The sequence below is a fragment of the Hyaena hyaena genome, unplaced genomic scaffold (genome assembly GCF_003009895.1).
Source record: "Hyaena hyaena isolate Hyena2069 unplaced genomic scaffold, ASM300989v1 scaffold_6, whole genome shotgun sequence".
NCBI classification, from domain to species: Eukaryota; Metazoa; Chordata; class Mammalia; order Carnivora; family Hyaenidae; genus Hyaena; species Hyaena hyaena.
Window position 1 is genome coordinate 7,228,023 of NW_024080638.1, and position 17,212 is coordinate 7,245,234.

The window sequence follows — 17,212 nt, forward strand, 5'->3', positions numbered from 1 at the left end:
TACTTCCGCTTTGCTGGGCGCGCGGTGGACGGTCTGAACCGTACTTCTCGGATTTCACCGGGCTTTCGCTGCTCCAGAGCTCAGCATGGCTTCCTCACGAGCCTCGTCCACGGTACGAATCTCAGCTCGTTCTGGCGAGGAGCGCGAAGGGAGCTGGGAGGGTGTCCCTGCGGGTTGGGGCCGCTCGGGAACGGGCTAAGGCGGTGGAGGACTGGGGTGGACGGCTGCGAGTCTCGATCCTGTCTTAGCGGAGCAGCGTTTTCCTGATCTCTGCGTGCTTGCCTGTGTTTTAGTTCATTTGCATCTCTCACTGCAGCCCCTAATAGTAAATACCTATTCCGACTGGTCCAGAAACGGAGCTCTGAAAGGGAGTAGTGTCGTGGCCCGAACTTGTTATAACGCCTTCAAATTTCATGTCTGTTACCTTGCGACTGAAAACGTTTGAAGTGTGTAGACCAGTATAACTAACTTGTTCCCCTCTAATAATCGCGTTGGTTACTTGTTATCCTTGATATTTTCCCGGTGATGAGCTGTAGCCGTGGATGTTTCATAAAACCCCAGAAGAGATCGCCACCGATTGATGTAAACGTGTACCAAAGCAAACCTTTGATAGAAAAATTACCAAGAGTAATTCACTAGTTTTTCCAGCCTCTTCCTGTCGCAAAACTTAAGTGATCCTTCTCTCCTTCCTCTAATCAGTGAAGATATCCTAACTGGGTCCAACATGTCCTTTGGGGAGAAAATAGGATTGAAGCTCAGGATGAGCTGCATCCTTTGGGGAAGGGTAGTAAGTTGCTAAGATTGAGCCTTAGGTTAATCCAGGTCTCTGATTTAGCAGGCAACCAAAACTAAGGCACCTGATGACTTAGTGGCCCCCGTTGTGAAGAAACCACACATCTATTATGGAAGTTTGGAAGAGAAGGAGAGGGAACGTCTGGCCAAAGGAGAGTCTGGGATTTTGGGAAAAGAAGGACTTAAAGCTGGAATTGAAGCAGGAAATATTAACATAACCTCTGGTAAGAAGCAAATTGTGAGTCCCTCTTTATCTTTGATTTATAACATCAAAAAATTTCAATTAAATTTGCATCTTTGTAAGGCCATCCTTTGCCTGTATATCCAGAGAAATTTTTTCTTAAAACCTTTTATACATTTTTTTCTTGCATTCTATTGTTAGTAATTTTACCAGGAATTTGTTCAGTGTGTATTTGAAGTTTATTTATTTATTTGGAGTGAGAGACAACTCGAGTGGGTGGGGCAAAGAGAGAGAATCCCAAGCACGCTCCACGCTGTCAGCACAGAGCCTGACATGGGGCTCGAACCCCCGAACCTAAGCAGAAAGTAAACCTGAGTAGGAAGCTTACCTGACTGAGCCACCCACACACCCTTATTCAGTATGTATTTGGATTCATACTGATTCCATTTGTCTTCGGGAGATCTAACATAGTTCTGGCATTGATTTGAAGCTACTATGCTTTATAACATTCTTTCCTTTTCATTCTCCAATTTTCACACTAAATGAAATATGTTTTACATCATAAGCGTAGGGGCACCTGTGTGGCTCAGTGGGTTGGGCGTCCAACTTCGCATCAGGTCATGATCTCACGGTTCGTGGGTTCGGGCCCTGCTTCGGGCTCTGTGCTGACAGCTAGCTCAGAGCCTGGAGCCTGTTTCAAATTCTGTATCTCTCTCTCTCTCCCTCTCTCTCTCTCCCTCCCTCTCTCTCTCTCAGAAATAAATAAAACATTTGAAAATTTTTTTTACAAAATTATAAACTTAGTTATTTTGACAGCATTGAAGCTGTAGAAATGTGTGAAGTAGAAAATCTTGTGATCCTTATTAACTGGGTCTTTCCAATATTTTAATAAAGCTGTAAATATTTGTAATTTTTTTCATAAGTGAAACTGATATACAAATTGTTTTTATTTTTGAGAGAAAGAGAGATAGCATGCATGTGCACGGGCAGGCGGGGGGTGGGGGTGGGGGGCAGAAGGAGAGAGAGAGAGAGAGAGAAAGAATCCCAAGCAGGCTCCCCGCTCAGTGCAGTGCCCAACACAGGGCTTGATCCCACGACCCTGCGATCATGACCTGAGCCAAAATCAAGAGTCAGATGAACTGAACCGACTGAGCTACCCAGATGCCCCAGTTTTCCTGCCTTTTAAAGCTGCGCCATTTTGTTTTTTGTGTTTGACACAATGTAATAAACTGAGAAACAGTAAACTATGAATTAATGTACTAGATTAGTTCTAGAGGTATACACAGATTCCAAATGTAAGAAATTATTTTTTCCCCTATTTGAAGATCTGGTGATTATGCTGATGTTGCCTGTTCTTTTTATAGGAGAGGTGTTTGAAATTGAAGAGCACATCAGTGAACGACAGGCTGAAGTATTAGCCGAATTTGAGAGAAGAAAGCGAGCCCGGCAGATCAATGTTTCCACTGATGACTCAGAGGTCAAGGCTTGCCTTAGAGCCTTGGGGGAGCCCATCACGCTCTTTGGAGAGGGTCCGGCTGAAAGAAGAGAAAGGTGCCCTTTTCTGAGTTTTTACTCTCTTGCTTCATCACAAGGCTTTGCTTTCCACTTTCAGTTGATATTTGTAGCTAAAACTTTATTAGACTATCTTAGGTAATGTTAATAAAATATGTTACTCGGTTGTTTTTATATAGTTTCGCTCATGATCTAAGTAAGCCAGTTTTTTACTCCACTACTAATTTTTCTTTATACACTGCAAATGGGGTGTTACTATGTGAACCCCCCCTCTTCCCCAATGTGGAATTGTGACTTGGGTAAATATTTGTTGTCGAACTTTGAACATTTAGACAACACGCTTACTTTGTCAGTGACCTAAAACAATGATGAGTATTTTTTTTTTTTTTTTTTTTGGTTATTATTGAAAGGGGGCACTTCCTTCAGATGAAGTTCCTCTTGTGATTTTAAGGTCACAGAGTCTCTAAGTAAGTGACAGGCTCGTCATACACAGGAGGACCTCCCTTGTCTTTCTGTCCACTGTCCCATCTCACCCTTTCATCGTGGTTCTTTTGTTTTGTTTTTGCAGAGTCTGCACATTCAATCACTTTTAAACTTCTCTCATTATCTCATGTCCATTAAATAGAACCAGTTATGTTGGGCCTGTTTAAATTAGTATTACCAACCCAGTATCTTACGGAACCAGCCTGGCTGGCCGCAAGGTGGGAGGAAGGGGCAGCCCCGAGAGGTGGCTGCGGGCCAGGAAGGGCTAAAGGGCAGGAAGAAAAGGCGGCTCCCAGATGGGAGGAGACGGGCTGTCCTGGTCGGGGAGGGCTGCAAACGGTGCCTGAGAAGAGTGGAACTTGGGGAGTGGACAGGTCAGTGCTTTCTCCCCCAGAGCACAGTGTTGCAGGAGGCGCTCTGGGCCACCACTGCCTACCCCTGGCGCTTGGAGAGCAGAGCCATGAGTCCTGGGTATGATGAGCGCGCCCCCCCCCCGCCGCGTGGTCCCCTTTTCCTTGAGCCTCAGCGACTCCTCACTCACTGCATTTACTCTCTTTGGGCCCTTACCCCTCACATACTCGTCAGCAAACCAACCACTGCTGCATTGCAATTGCTCTTTATTAGGGTCACTAAGTCATCGTTACTAAAAATAGCCCTGGTACCCTGTCAGTTAGTCCCTCTTTGAAACACTCCCTTTCATAAAATCAAATCCTAATTTTCCTCCTGTTTCTCTGGCTGATTCTTCTAAGCCTCTTTTTTTACCCTGCCTAACCTTTATATGTTGCAGTTTTTTTGCCTTGATTCTACGCTCATTCTGGGTGATGCGATCCACTCCCGTGGCATTGGGTACCACGTATATTCTGAGGACTCCCAGGTCCCTGTTTGCAGCCTACACGCTCTGTAGGTACTTCAGACTGCACATGCCTACGTCGAACTCCTCTGTTTCCCTACCTTCTATTCTACTTTCAAATAACACTACCATTCACAGTTTTCAGTTGCCTTACCTCCTTTGTAATCCATCAGCAAAGTCTAGTCTGTTCTAGATTTGTACTGAAATGTACCTCCTCTTTTCTCTACCTTCATTGCTTTCACACCTAGATGATTGTAATAGCCCAGACTTGTTGTGGAATTGCTTGCTTAAAATCCAACAGTGTCTTCTTATTAAACATAGAGTAGGGGCGCCTGTGTGGCTCAGTTAAGCATCTGACTCTTGATTTCATCTTGGGTCATGATCCCAGGGTAATGGGATCAAGCCCTGCATCAGGCTCTGCACTGAGCCTGGAGTCTGCTTGGGATATTCTCTCTCTCTCTCTCTCTCTCTCTCTCTCTCACTCTCTCTCTCTTTCCTTCTCTCAAAATAGAGAATAATTATAATTTGAGCATGTGCCCTGGGACAGTTTTTCAAATGGAATAATCTCTCTCTCTCTCTCTCTCTCTCTCTCTCTCCCTCCCCCCCCCTCCCCCCCCTCTCTCCCCCTCTCTCCCCCTCTTCCCCTCTCTTCCCTTCTCTCCCCCTCCTTTCCTCCCCCTCTCTCCTCTCCCTCTGCCTTTCCTCCGTTCACACTCTGTCTCTCTCAAAATAAATAAACATTAAAAACAACAACATAGAGTAAAAAAATTCTTGATTATACTCTTCAATCTTTTGTGCCACTCTTTTCCAATTTATTAGACTTAGTAGCCTTTAAGGGCCTTCCTGGAATACTCAGACTCTTTCTGTTTTTCCACTTATTTTTTCTTTTTGTTCCCCTATCTTGCCTCTTTTTTTTAATGTTCATTTTTGAGAGAGAGAGAGAGAGAGAGAGAGAGCAAGCAGGGGAGGGGCAAAGAGAAAGGGAGACACAGAATCCGAGGCAGGCTCCAGGCTCTGAGCTGTCTGTCAGCACAGAGCCCAATGTGGGGCTTGAACTCCCCAATCACGAGATCATGACCTGAGCCAAAGTTGAATGTTTAACTGACTGAGCCACCCAGGCACCTCTCCCGTCTCTTGCCTTTTAAAGCCTTTTTATTCTTTTGGTTTCAGCATAAATGCCACCTTCTCAAAGAAGACTTTTTTCACCTGACCCCTTATAAAGTAAGCCCCTCCATTATTGCCTATCATACAATGTTACTCTCTCAATAGCATTTTGAAAGGGTATACTTTTATTGTTGTTTGTTTGTCTTCCAACCAACAGCAAAGTCCTATCACGGCGCCCTTTGGTGACTGTCTCGAGTCCGTACTGCCTTTGTCTTAATTCAGACCACCATTAAGACTCAGGGGCTCCCTGAATAGTAGACTGATTTCCCAGCCTTTATTATTCCCTCTTCAGTCTATTCTCTCTACTTCCCTAGGGATCTTTCTCAAAGGTAAACTCTTCACCATGGCATGAGGTGCTCTTTGTGACGTGGCCCCTATTTATGTTTGCAGCCCAATTCTCACCAGCCCTTTCTGGCACTCGGTGCTCCAGCAGTACTGAACTATGTGTGATTCCAAGCTCAACATGCTTTTCCTATCTCCAGACCTTTCCATTGTTGAACCCTCTGCTTCAGCTGTCCTTTCCCATTCTTGACCTGTTGTCCTTACTAATTGAGGACTAGGTGCAGGGAACACCTCTATGAAACCATCCCTGATCCTCCCTTCAAGCCTAGGTTAGGTATTTCTTTTATGTGCCCCCTTAGCACTCAGCATTTAGGACTGTAATAATACTTAATGTAACATATTGTGGTTCCCTGTTACTTTCTGTCCATCCACCTTCTTCCTCCTTCTCTGCACCCCATCCCCCTCCCCCCCCCCGCCCAATTATGCTACTTGGAATAAAGAAGTGGTGCTTAGTACTGTTTGTGCACTTAGCACCTCAGTCAGCAATTCTGCGCATTGTGGTCTGGGGCAAAGGTTAGCTGTCTTCACAGACCAAGTGGTAGCCCTGTTGGGGCTAGTTGACTCTAAATTGAATTCAGTAATTGCTTATAGTTCAGTTTAGGGAATCTTTAAATAAAGAAGACTGAGTAAAAGAAATCACACTGGAGGGGTGCCTGGGTGGCTCATTTGGTAGAGCATGCGATTCTTGATTCTTGGGGTCGTAAGTTTTGAGTCTCATGTTGGGTCTAGAGATTACTTTAAAAAAAAAAAAACTTAAGAAAAATCACACTGGAAGTTTAGGCATGACATGACTCTTGAAGAAGTTTGCTTAGTTTAAATGGAGAGAACAGGACAAGCCTTCTCCTTTCTTAGATAAGTTTTTCCTAGCTTCATCTCAACTCCATTTAAATTCTGATCTTTTTTGTTACAGGTTAAGAAATATCCTCTCAGTGGTTGGTACTGATGCCTTAAAAAAGACCAAAAAAGATGATGAGAAATCTAAGAAGTCCAAAGAGGAGGTAAAATATGTCTTTGGCTTCATGGTATAGAAGTGAAGGAAATGAGGGGTTAGTTCTCGCATTTTCTGTTTTCAGGCTTTGCTTTGCTAGGGGAAAGGGAAGGTTATTTGAGGGTTCTACCTTTCAGGAACAGTGGCTGGCCATAGTTTGTGTTTCCTACGTAGGTATAAATGAAGGTAGATGGGTTTCCCATTCAAGATAAAATCCGTAGCATTCCTGGTGTAACTTTTAACAAGGAACCGGAAGCCATCCAATAAGAGTTCATAAAGGGGCGCCTGGGTGGCTCAATCGGTTAAGTGTCCAACTTCGGCTCAGGTTATGATCTTGTGGTCTGTGGGATCAAGTCCTACATCGAGCTCTGTGCTAACAGCTCACAGCCTCTAGCCTGCTTCAGATTCTGTGTCTCCCTCTCTCTCTGCCCCTCCCCAGCTCATGCTCTCTCTGTCTCAAAAATAAATAAACGTTAAAAAAAAAAGTTTATAAAAACACGGTAAAGGGGCAGGTACCTGGCTGGCTCAGTTGGTGGAGCCTGCAACTCTTGATCACAGGTTTGTGAGATCAAGCCCCCAAATTGGGCATGGAGCCTACTTTAAACACACACACACACACACAGTAAAAAGCACATGTACCTGATTTCATCCTCTGACTGAACTAATTCACCTTTTTTTCTGGACAGTTAAAATAGAGAACTGACAGCAATGAGAGGGGCAGGAATCCTTCAAACTTAACATTTCCGCTCTTAATTTAACTTTCAGTATCAGCAAACCTGGTACCACGAAGGACCAAACAGCCTGAAGGTGGCTAGACTGTGGATTGCTAATTACTCACTGCCCAGGTACAGAGAGCCTCCAGAAGGAGAAAGAAGCATATTTTTTCTTTTTCCTCCTAAGCACTGATGATCAGCTTTATAAACACTGGTGGTTGTTAAATGAAACTGGCAGTGGGGGATACCTGGGTGGACCTTTGTTCCCAGCCTGTTCACAGGAATGATGTGTCTGTGTCACAGGGCAATGAAACGCTTGGAAGAGGCCCGTCTCCATAAAGAGATTCCAGAGACAACAAGGACCTCCCAGATGCAAGAGCTGCACAAATCTCTCCGGGTAAGATGCCCTTGGTGATTTTCTGCATATTAAGGGCTCTTAACTCTGCCTGTACTTTAGAAGGTACCTTAGAAGGTAGTGTAAAAGACAGCATGCCCACGCTCCAGATGAGCCTCAACTCAGTTCATTCATTAACATAAGTGTCTCCTAACAACAAAACTATAAAGGAATCTTGGGGGGTGGGGGTGGGGGGTGACTAAAACCAGAAAGTTTTTTTTTAATTGTGGAAAAGCCAAGAAACTCTTGTATTAGCCTATTAATGATTACCGTTGTCTTTTTTTTTTTTAAGTCTTTGAATAATTTCTGCAGCCAAATTGGGGATGATCGGCCTATCTCCTACTGCCACTTTAGTCCTAATTCCAAAATGCTGGCCACAGCTTGTTGGTAAGTCCCATTTTACAGTGATATTTTTTCCTAAATGGAGGACAAGTTAGGGGGCGGGGCAGGGGGGATCAGTCTTTTTCTTAAGGGCTCATTTCTGTGTCCATTTCCTCTGTTTCTCATGATCACACCAAACTAGAGATGCCAGTGCTTAGCCCTTATATACAAGATAGTCTGGATGTAACATTTCTTCCCGTTCACAAGGGACACCAGAGATCCCTGACACGTTGGTCATGCTTGTGATGCTGCTAGCATTTTGTAGCAGCTAAATAGTGAATTTATAGACTGACCAGTATCCACACCTCAGTATAGCTTTTCTTTTTTAGTGAGGTAACCCAGGCAGGGTACTCTGTAAGCTTCAGTTGCCTTCTGTGTAGAGGAGGGTGAGCTAATGTCGTAAACATTTTGCCTTAATTGTGTGCGATATGTGGTAAGGACTCAGTAACCACGAGTTCTTGTTTTTATCTTTATTTTGCTTTCTAGTTACTGCCACATAGGCAGAATGCTCTTAGGATGTGATGGTTTTGTGGTTCTATTTAGTGATTCACTTATGTTCGTGGGACATGGCCGTCTAGTGAGAAGGGAAACTTCTTTGCATGCACAGGAACTTGACTAGGTAGAAACTGAACTTATTTCAGGAGAAAGCCAAGGAAGGACAGAAATCCCCCTGCCTTTCCACGCCTCCACTACCTTCCTTAGAAGTGGAAATGATCATTTCCTACATTATATACCTCACAGGTCTATTACAAGGATTACTTGAGAAGAAAGAAATAAAGTAATTTGTTGGAAATTTTCTGAAAGAAAGTCTTTTAAAAAAAAATTTAGGTACTTTGTAAGCAGTAAAATGCTATTTATATTTAAGGAGTTAGTATGTATGATTATTAATATTACTGTTGGATAGTTGAATCTGTCCCATCTTTTCTCACCAATCACTCTAGACATTAAGGAGAATAGCAACCTGTACTATTTTAACTCATAGTCCTTCAGAGGCCTCGGGTTGGGTGAGACGTGCATATAATTTTCTTCTGTAAACCATCAAATGATAAGTTTTATTTTCCTGTGTGGTACTGTCAAGTTTTGGGGGGGGTGAGAAGAGATTGTCCTTTAGGAATGTTACCAAGGTACCTTTTCCTTCCCAGACCAACCCTGGCTGAGATGCTTTCCTTTGTATTTGATAGGAGTGGGCTTTGCAAGCTCTGGTCTGTTCCCGACTGCAGCCTCCTTCACACTCTCCGAGGTGAGTTCAAATCTCATGTAAATGTCCCTCGTTTTCCCAGTGTGAACCCTGTCAGACAGTAAAGCTAATACTCTGCCTGACACTCAGGCCCGGTGCACACAAGATTAATTCTTGATTTAAATTGACTGGGTTTGTTTTTCTCTGACCACAAGGTAGGAAGATAATGAGTTTATGCACAAACCACTATTCTGATGTCCAACCCCACTCTGGCATTGTACAGTCTCTAGACCAAATAAATAAAGGTCGTTGGTGCTTTGCGTTATTTTGTTTTTTAATTAATTTATTTATTTTGAGAGAGAGAGAGAGAGAGAAAGACAGCGTGAGGGTTAGGGAGCAGAGAGAGAGGACTTCCAAGCAGACTCTACATAGCCAGCATGGAGCCCAATACGGGCTCGAACTCACGGAACCATGAGATCATCACCTGAGCTGAAGTCAAGAGTTGGACACTTAACCGACTGAGCCACCCAAGTGCCCCTGTGTTTTGTTTTTTTTTTAATATAATGTAAATATTTTTTTTAAGTTTATCTTTTTTATTTTGAGAAAGACAGAGACAGCATGAGTGGGGGAGTCGCAGAGAGGGGGGGAGACAGAATCCCAAGCAGGCTCCAGACAGCCAGTGCAGAGCCCAGCACAGGGCTCGAACTCAGGAAACGGAGATCATGACCTGAGCTGAAACCAAGACTCGATCAACCAGATGCTCAATCAGCTGAGCCCTCAGGCACCCTTGTGCTTTAAATGTTGATTTAAGTTAAAACAGTTCTTTCTTTTCTTTTTTTTTTCTTTTTTAAATCAGTAGTCACTTTACTACCCTACCTGTCCACATGTTCCCTAATACATGTCTGTGTTACTCATCATAGTCTGTTTTCGCACATAAATTATAAGGAGTGGGGACCCTTTAACTTTCATCTCTTACCCTCCTTCAGGCCATAACACAAACGTAGGAGCAATTGTATTCCATCCAAAATCCACTGTCTCCTTGGACCAGAAAGATGTCAATCTGGCCTCTTGTGCTGCTGATGGGTCTGTGAAGCTTTGGAGCCTTGACAGGTGAATATTACTGTTGTGTCGGTACTGCAGCACTAAGGTGAACAAAACAGTTGCTTGGTTGGTCCTTGGGACCTGAAAATCTGGCATTTGACTCCAGAGATGGTCTTCAGAGTCCACAGAACTTGGTGTGAGTATAGAATGTAGGATTTCTTTCTTAGACCTAAGGAGTGGGGTCTGGCGTTTCTTATTTGTTAACTTTGGACCTTGATTTTTGCCTCTAACATAGTGGCCATGGTCTTCCCACTCCAGTTTTTCTGGAAGGTCTTTTTACACCTCCTATGCAGTATACTGACATTGGAGAAATGCACCGTTTGGTAGATTGACTAAAGATAATATTCTTGGCAGCACATTGGTTCCTAGCACATGGCCACAGGGGAGAGGAAGGGGAAGCTCTGTCTGGCAGTATTGCCAAGAACGCGTGTCTCCTCCCAGCTGCGTCTGCCTTTACCTCGCCTCTATTTTCCCATCATAACAGTTGGCAGTTTTTTCTTAACATGTTTATGATGATTGTTTTCCCAAAAAATCTTTGAAAGCACTCTGCTGGCTAAGAGAAATCTGTATTCAGTTGCTTAGGTTTTTTTTTTTCCTTTGGGAAAGCACATGAGGCTTTTATTCCAGGTTTTTGTAGAGGGCTAATTAGTGTCCCCACTCTTTGCCAGACAAGGTCTGTCTTCTGAGCAGAGCAAGTTTTAATTGGCTCGTATCACTTAGCAATATCTGGTCCCCTGGGGCTTTGATTAGCTCTATGTATGCGCATTGACAAAGTTCCCTTTTTAATTGCCCTCTTTAGGGTTTGTGTTTATTTCCTTTCACTGGTATCTCAGACCTTTTTTTCTGTGGTTGCTGGGGAGGTGAATTTGATGGTTACCAAAACGACACTAAATGTCTATTTAAGAGGTCCTTTTGTTGTGTGGATCCTTCAACAAGCTAAAGTTTGAGGAAAATGTATCTGTAATCCACTTGCACCAAAACTGTTTGATCTCTGTAGCTTCATATCTCTGCCAAACTATGTTTTCTTTCTAGAATCTCAACACTCCTTTGGTATAAAGAGACTATTTTGTTTGTCAGATTGAATTATCTTTTATTTTTCTCTAATCCTAAATGAGAATAGCCTTAAGGATTGCTTAACATAGTGAATTGAGATATAGAAAGATAGTTGTTTATTGAAATACCTTGGGCAGTTTTGCCTTGTGAGCACATGAAATAGTCTCAAATCTTTTAAAACTTTGAGAAGTAACATAAATTGTTACTTTATTAAATAAACTGAGTTTTGTTACAATTTGGTCTCTTAAATCATAAAGAATGGGTACAACAGTCACAACAGTTAATAAATTCAGTGAATATTTATGATCATAAAATAGTTTACTCACATTCTTTTTCAGTGACGAACCAGTGGCAGATATTGAAGGCCATACAGTACGTGTGGCCCGTGTAATGTGGCATCCATCAGGACGTTTTTTGGGCACCACCTGGTAAGCCATCCTGTTGCTGTTCTCTTCATGCAGGCCCATGGCATCTTGGTAACCCTTATGACTAACTGCCAAGTAAGTTTTAAGAACAGAGATCTTCAAGTAGAATTTTCTTGGAGTGCAATGAATCAAAATCAGAAAAAAATATGATAAAGTTAGGGCCAAGTGTATTTGCTTTTTGTTGTTGTTGTTGTTTTTAACGTTTATTTATTTTTGAGAGAGAGACAGAGACGTAGCACAAGCAGGGGAGTGGCAGACAGTGAGGGAGACACAGAACCCGAAGCAGGCTTTAGGCTCTGAGCTGTCATCACAGAGCCTGACACAGGGCTCAAACCCACAAACCTTGAGATCATGACCTGAGCTAAAGTTGGGTGCTTAATCAACTGAGCCACCCAGACGCCCCCCAGTGTATTTGCTTTTAAATTGCAGTTAATCAGAAATTTCAGTCACTAATTGCCAGAAAACTAGAATTTCCACTTATTTCTTTTTAAGGGAGTAGGGGAGGGGCAGAGAGAATCTTAAGCAGGCTCAAGGCTCATGACGGAGCCCAACACGGGGCTCAATCCCATGATCTTGGGGTCATGACCTGAGCCAAAATCAAGTTGGACACTCAAGCAACTGAGCCATCTAGGTGCCCTGTCTTCTCCTTCTTTACCAATACTGGTGGTGTTTTGTTTTGTTTTTGCCACGCATTGTATTGTAATCTCTGCTTACAAATCATTCTCCCTTTCTGGGGCTCCTGGCTGGCTCAGACAGTAAGTAGGGCATGTGACTCTTGATCTCAGGTTTATAAGTTCAAGGCCCATGTTGGATGCAAAAGATTACCTAAAAATAAAATCTTTAGAGCCGTTTGGGTGGCTCAGTCGGTTAAGTGTCTGACTTCAGCTCAGGTCATGATCTCATGGTTCATGAGCCCTGCCTCAGGCTCTATGCTGACAGCTTGGAGCTTGGAGCCTGCTTTGGATTCTGTGTGTGTCTCTCTCTCTGTCCCTCCCCAACTTTTGTGTTCTCTTTATCTCTAAAATAAATAAACATTAAAAATTTTTTCAAGAAACTAAAGTTTTTCTTAAAAAACTGCAAATTGGTCTCCTTTTCTGGTTCTATAAATTCATTGAGGGTAGAATCTGTTAAAGAACTTTTCAGTTGAGATATAATTTACATGCAATTGAATGGATTTATTTTCAGTGTACAGTTCAGATGCGTATACTCATGTAGCCTATGTCCCTTTTAATAGAATATTTCCATTACCCTTGAAGGTTCCTTCATGTCCCTTCCCAGTGGATTCCCCCTTCCAGACCAACTACTGATCTGATTTCTCTCACCATATGTTAATTCTGTCTGTTCATACTCTATGAATTTGTACCTGGCTTCTTTTATTCAGCATGATGTTTTTAAGATTCATTTATGTCGTTGCATGTATTGGTAGTTTCTTAAAGCTGAGGAGGATTCAGCTGTATGGCTCTACCATAGTTTACTTGTCTGTTCTCTTATTGAGGGACATTTGGGCTTTTCCAGGTTGGGGTCACTCAGAATAAAGGTGCTATAAATATTCTTATACAATGCTTTTTGTGGACACGTTTTTATTATTTAAGTTTTTGATGTTTTGTTTTTTAAGTTTATTTAATCTCTGTACCCATCGTGGGGCTTGAATTCATGACCCTAAGACTGAGTCACTTGCTTCACCAGCTGAGCCATCTAGGTGCCTCTCTGCTTCCATTTATTGAAGAGACTTTGTTTTCCCTATTGAAATTGCTTTAGTGATCTCATTTGAAAATCTTTAACCAAAAATGTGTAGGTCTCTTCCTATACTTTCTCATCGGTTGCATTGATCTATTTGCTTATTGATTTTTATCTCCCTAGCATCCAGTTTAAGGCCCAACAAACAGTGAGTGAGAGGACTTGACAGTTGAATTAAGAAAGAAAGAAGGCAACAGTCTTTGCTGGGCCCTTCTTAGGAAATTGTGTTCTTAAAATAGCCACTGAAGTAAGTTGCTAGGAAGTCCGTGGTTTCCCTGTTAGCACTCAAGACAGATAGGCTTAGCTGTTGAGCTATTGCTTGTGTCAGAGAAGAATTTCTTCTTAATACAGTTGTACAAGTAGTTTCAAAAGCATAATTTCAGCTACAAGTGTTTATAATGCTTTACACATTGTAGAAACTGAATATTTACTAGTTAATTGCTAGTTAATTTTTTTTGTAGCTATGACCGCTCATGGCGCTTATGGGATTTAGAGGCTCAAGAGGAGATCCTGCATCAGGAAGGCCACAGCATGGGCGTGTATGACATCGCCTTCCATCAGGATGGCTCTTTGGCTGGCACTGGGTAAGCCCTCTTCCCCGTAGCTGGGGGCAGCTTGTTTGTTTGCCTCTTAAGTATGCCTGCCTCTGCTTCCACAGAAGCGGGTTCAGAGTCTTCACTTATAAATTATCTTATCAGGGGACTGGATGCATTTGGTCGTGTTTGGGACCTGCGCACAGGACGGTGTATCATGTTCCTAGAAGGCCACCTGAAGGAAATCTATGGAATAAATTTCTCCCCCAATGGGTAAAATAAACCCCTTGAATGATGGGCGGGAAGGGTTATTGGTCAGAGTGTATCTTTGTTTCTAACCTGGATACCACACCCAATCCACAGCTACCACATTGCGACCGGCAGCGGTGACAACACCTGCAAAGTGTGGGACCTTCGGCAGCGGCGCTGTGTCTATACCATCCCTGCCCATCAGAACTTAGTGACCGGTGTCAAGTTTGAGCGTAAGTTTTCCTCCTGGTTTGCCCACTCACGGGACAGACTATACTTCACAGAATGCAGGCTGGGCCCTGGCTTCGCTCGGAAGTGGACCCGGAGAACACTGGGCCTCTGGTGAAGAAGGGGCACGTTCTAATTTCCGTCCCTGTAGCATAGTTCCAGACAGAGTCTGTGGCACAGCTTGCTCTTGTTTCTGGAAGTCCAGAGGACTGTCATAAATGCTCTGAGTCACTCATTTTTTTCCATGAAAGTTGTAAGCCCTGAATCCTTAATATTACTGTGAACAGATTGTCAGGGAAAGAGCCAGAAGAACTTACTAATGTTCTTTGTTTCCCTAAGTCTGCCTGCAGTCCCTTTTTCCTGGAGGCCTGGTAGGAGTGTAGATGAGAACGTTGCGCTTTTCCAAATGGGGAAATACCTTCCTTTTCAAAATCATATGTTCTAGGGGATTTTTGTGCTTTTATTTTCTTTGCTCTTCTGATTTGGGAATTCCTCCAGCAGATCCTCTTCTTTTCTCTTAAAGCTATCCATGGAAATTTCTTGCTCACTGGTGCTTACGACAATACAGCCAAGATCTGGACCCACCCGGGCTGGTCCCCACTGAAGACTCTGGCCGGCCACGAAGGCAAAGTGATGGGCCTAGACATTTCTTCCGATGGGCAGCTCATAGCCACTTGCTCGTACGATAGGACCTTCAAGCTCTGGATGGCTGAATAGGCAGGAGTGTGGAAAAAGGACTCTAACCGCAAGCTCTCCCTTGAGAACCATTTTCAAAAGAAAGGAATTGATGTGTTTTGTCCAATCGTGTTTTTCGCCAGGTGCCATGTATAGGGCCTCGAAAGAATTGGTCACTCTCCACTCCAGGTAGGCAGCCACATTTCTGGCAGTTGATGAACCTATTTCATAGATGAAATTTTAATTCTCATCTGCAAGCCCTGCCACGGACTATGTAGACATTGTTTTTATTAATCTTTTGTTTGAATGCCTTACTGCCTCCTTCATAGCACTCGGGGTTGTGACTGGCTCCATTTTTCATTTTGAAACTTGGCTTTCCTTTACATGGTACATGCTTCGGGACTATGTGTGACCCACAGGGCAAGGCGGCCACACTGTAGTTCGGAAGTCCTCAAGTAAAGCGGCTCTTCTCACCACATGCTGCTTAACTGATGTCTGACAGAGTGGGAGCCTTTTCTCTATACCTTGAGAAGGGAGGTGAAGGGGTGGGCCACAGCTGTGCTCAGGGCGGTGTGGTAAGGAGGCTCTTACCTCTTGCTGTTGAGTTCGCCTGGAATGCTGACCGCATCAGGAAGCTCAGGACTGAACATTTGCCCCGTCTGTCTTCCATTCTGCTCTGAAGCGTGGCATCCTTCTTGTTACCCCAGAGCTAGGCCACCGTGTCAACATGCAGTGAGATTTTTAGAACACAGATGTGAAATCGTGCTGTGCCACCTCCTTTGTGTTAGTTATTTAGAGGGTGCACCCTTCGTGTCAAGGTTACCGGAAAAAAATCCTAATGGAGATTCCCGAACATAAACCTCTTTTCTTTTTTCTTTATTACACACTTGCTACAGAGTAGAATCCTATTATAAAAACTCATTTTGTATAGTTTTTTCTGAATTGCAGCCATTGGTCCATAGAAGTCCCCCCCCTTTTTTTATTTGAGATATACTGGGTGGTATTAAATATGACTTATTCCAGCTTCAGCCTCCTTATGGTTGTTTTGTAGAGATCGTTGCACTGTGGGCCAGACTAGCAGGGACGTGTGTCTGAACTCTGTCCTTCGTGCTCATTGGTCATGCAGCAGTTACCTTCGGCTCTTTCCACCCCAGATGTACAGCCGCTGAGGCTGTGTGTTGTGAGAGTAGAGTACGCAGCCCATTCTCACAGTAACACAGGCATTTGGAAGAGGAAAGGAATTATATAGAGTCGGAGAAAGGCTGATATGATGGCTTTTCCTTAAATGTTGTAAACCCTTTCGTTTGATGTTTGCTTTTCTAATTCTGGTGACCTGTGAACGTGTGAATATATAGCTAAGTATTCTGTTTCATCTCATTTTATTTATAACCAAATAGTTGCATCCTTTGAGTACCTGTTAAGCTCCTGAATTACCGGCTCTACCCCTTGTTGGGCACTTTGCATTTCACTATTATTGAAGTATTAATGGGCTCTATTTTCTTCACAGTTGGCCATGAAAAATAATTCCTTGTCACTACTTTTGTAGTATGCATGCATACACTACTAATGAACAGTAGTGTATTAGCGTGCGATTTGGATAGTGTGTTAACAAAGGTTTTTAGTTTTTCAAATTTAAATTTTACTGTTCATTCCATACACTTTTTGTTGTTGATGTTGTTGTTGTTCCAAGAGATTGAGAGGTAGCAGTGGAGTGAGCACATTTTCATGTAAGCCTTTGGGAAAACAGTTACCTTGTGGAATATACATTTCTGCATTGGAAATGTCATAGTAAGGAAGCAGCTGAGGAGCGTAAATCAAATGTAGCATTTCATAGTAATGGTGAGGTAAATATCAGAGCCACCACTTAAAAGACACGCTTCCTGCCTACAGACTGTGCCAGGCATGTTCAGACATCTCATTTGATCCTTCCAGTCTTATTGAATTATTCTCTTTTGACAGAATTGAAGCTCAGAGAAGTTAAGTAGCTTGCTCAAGGTCACCCTGTCAGTGAGTGGTGGAGCCCAGGCGACCTTAGAGCTTTCACAGGGCTTTACTGAGTATGTTGGCACCACCGGCCTGACAATGACCAGTCTGGCCAGCATGGCCTATTTCCTGTCCAAAGCCTGAGCTTTTTAACCACTCTACCCTTTATACCTCCCTTTTGATGAGTCCCTGCATCTCTTAGTCTGACTCCATGCCAAAGGGAATGTACCTATAGTGTTACTCAACTGGCA

General features: G+C 43.2%; 1 protein-coding gene across 2 annotated transcripts; it reads left to right on the plus strand.

Moving 5' to 3' along the window:
- The first annotated feature begins 19 nt into the window (after positions 1-19).
- Positions 20-16,343, plus strand: PRPF4 (pre-mRNA processing factor 4). 2 transcript variants are annotated; one of them, XM_039240451.1, is made up of 14 exons: positions 20-112; positions 836-1,016; positions 2,338-2,524; positions 6,235-6,322; positions 7,078-7,157; positions 7,329-7,422; positions 7,712-7,806; positions 8,982-9,040; positions 9,964-10,087; positions 11,470-11,559; positions 13,755-13,877; positions 13,992-14,099; positions 14,190-14,308; positions 14,827-16,343. In XM_039240451.1, exons 1-14 carry the CDS (start codon positions 86-88, stop codon positions 15,018-15,020), a joined length of 1,569 nt encoding a protein of 522 aa, XP_039096382.1. In that variant the 5' UTR covers positions 20-85; the 3' UTR covers positions 15,021-16,343. The 2 variants fall into 2 exon arrangements, with proteins under 2 accessions (XP_039096382.1, XP_039096388.1); XM_039240457.1 differs by having other exon boundaries at positions 839-1,016.
- Positions 16,344-17,212: the final 869 nt, after the last annotated feature.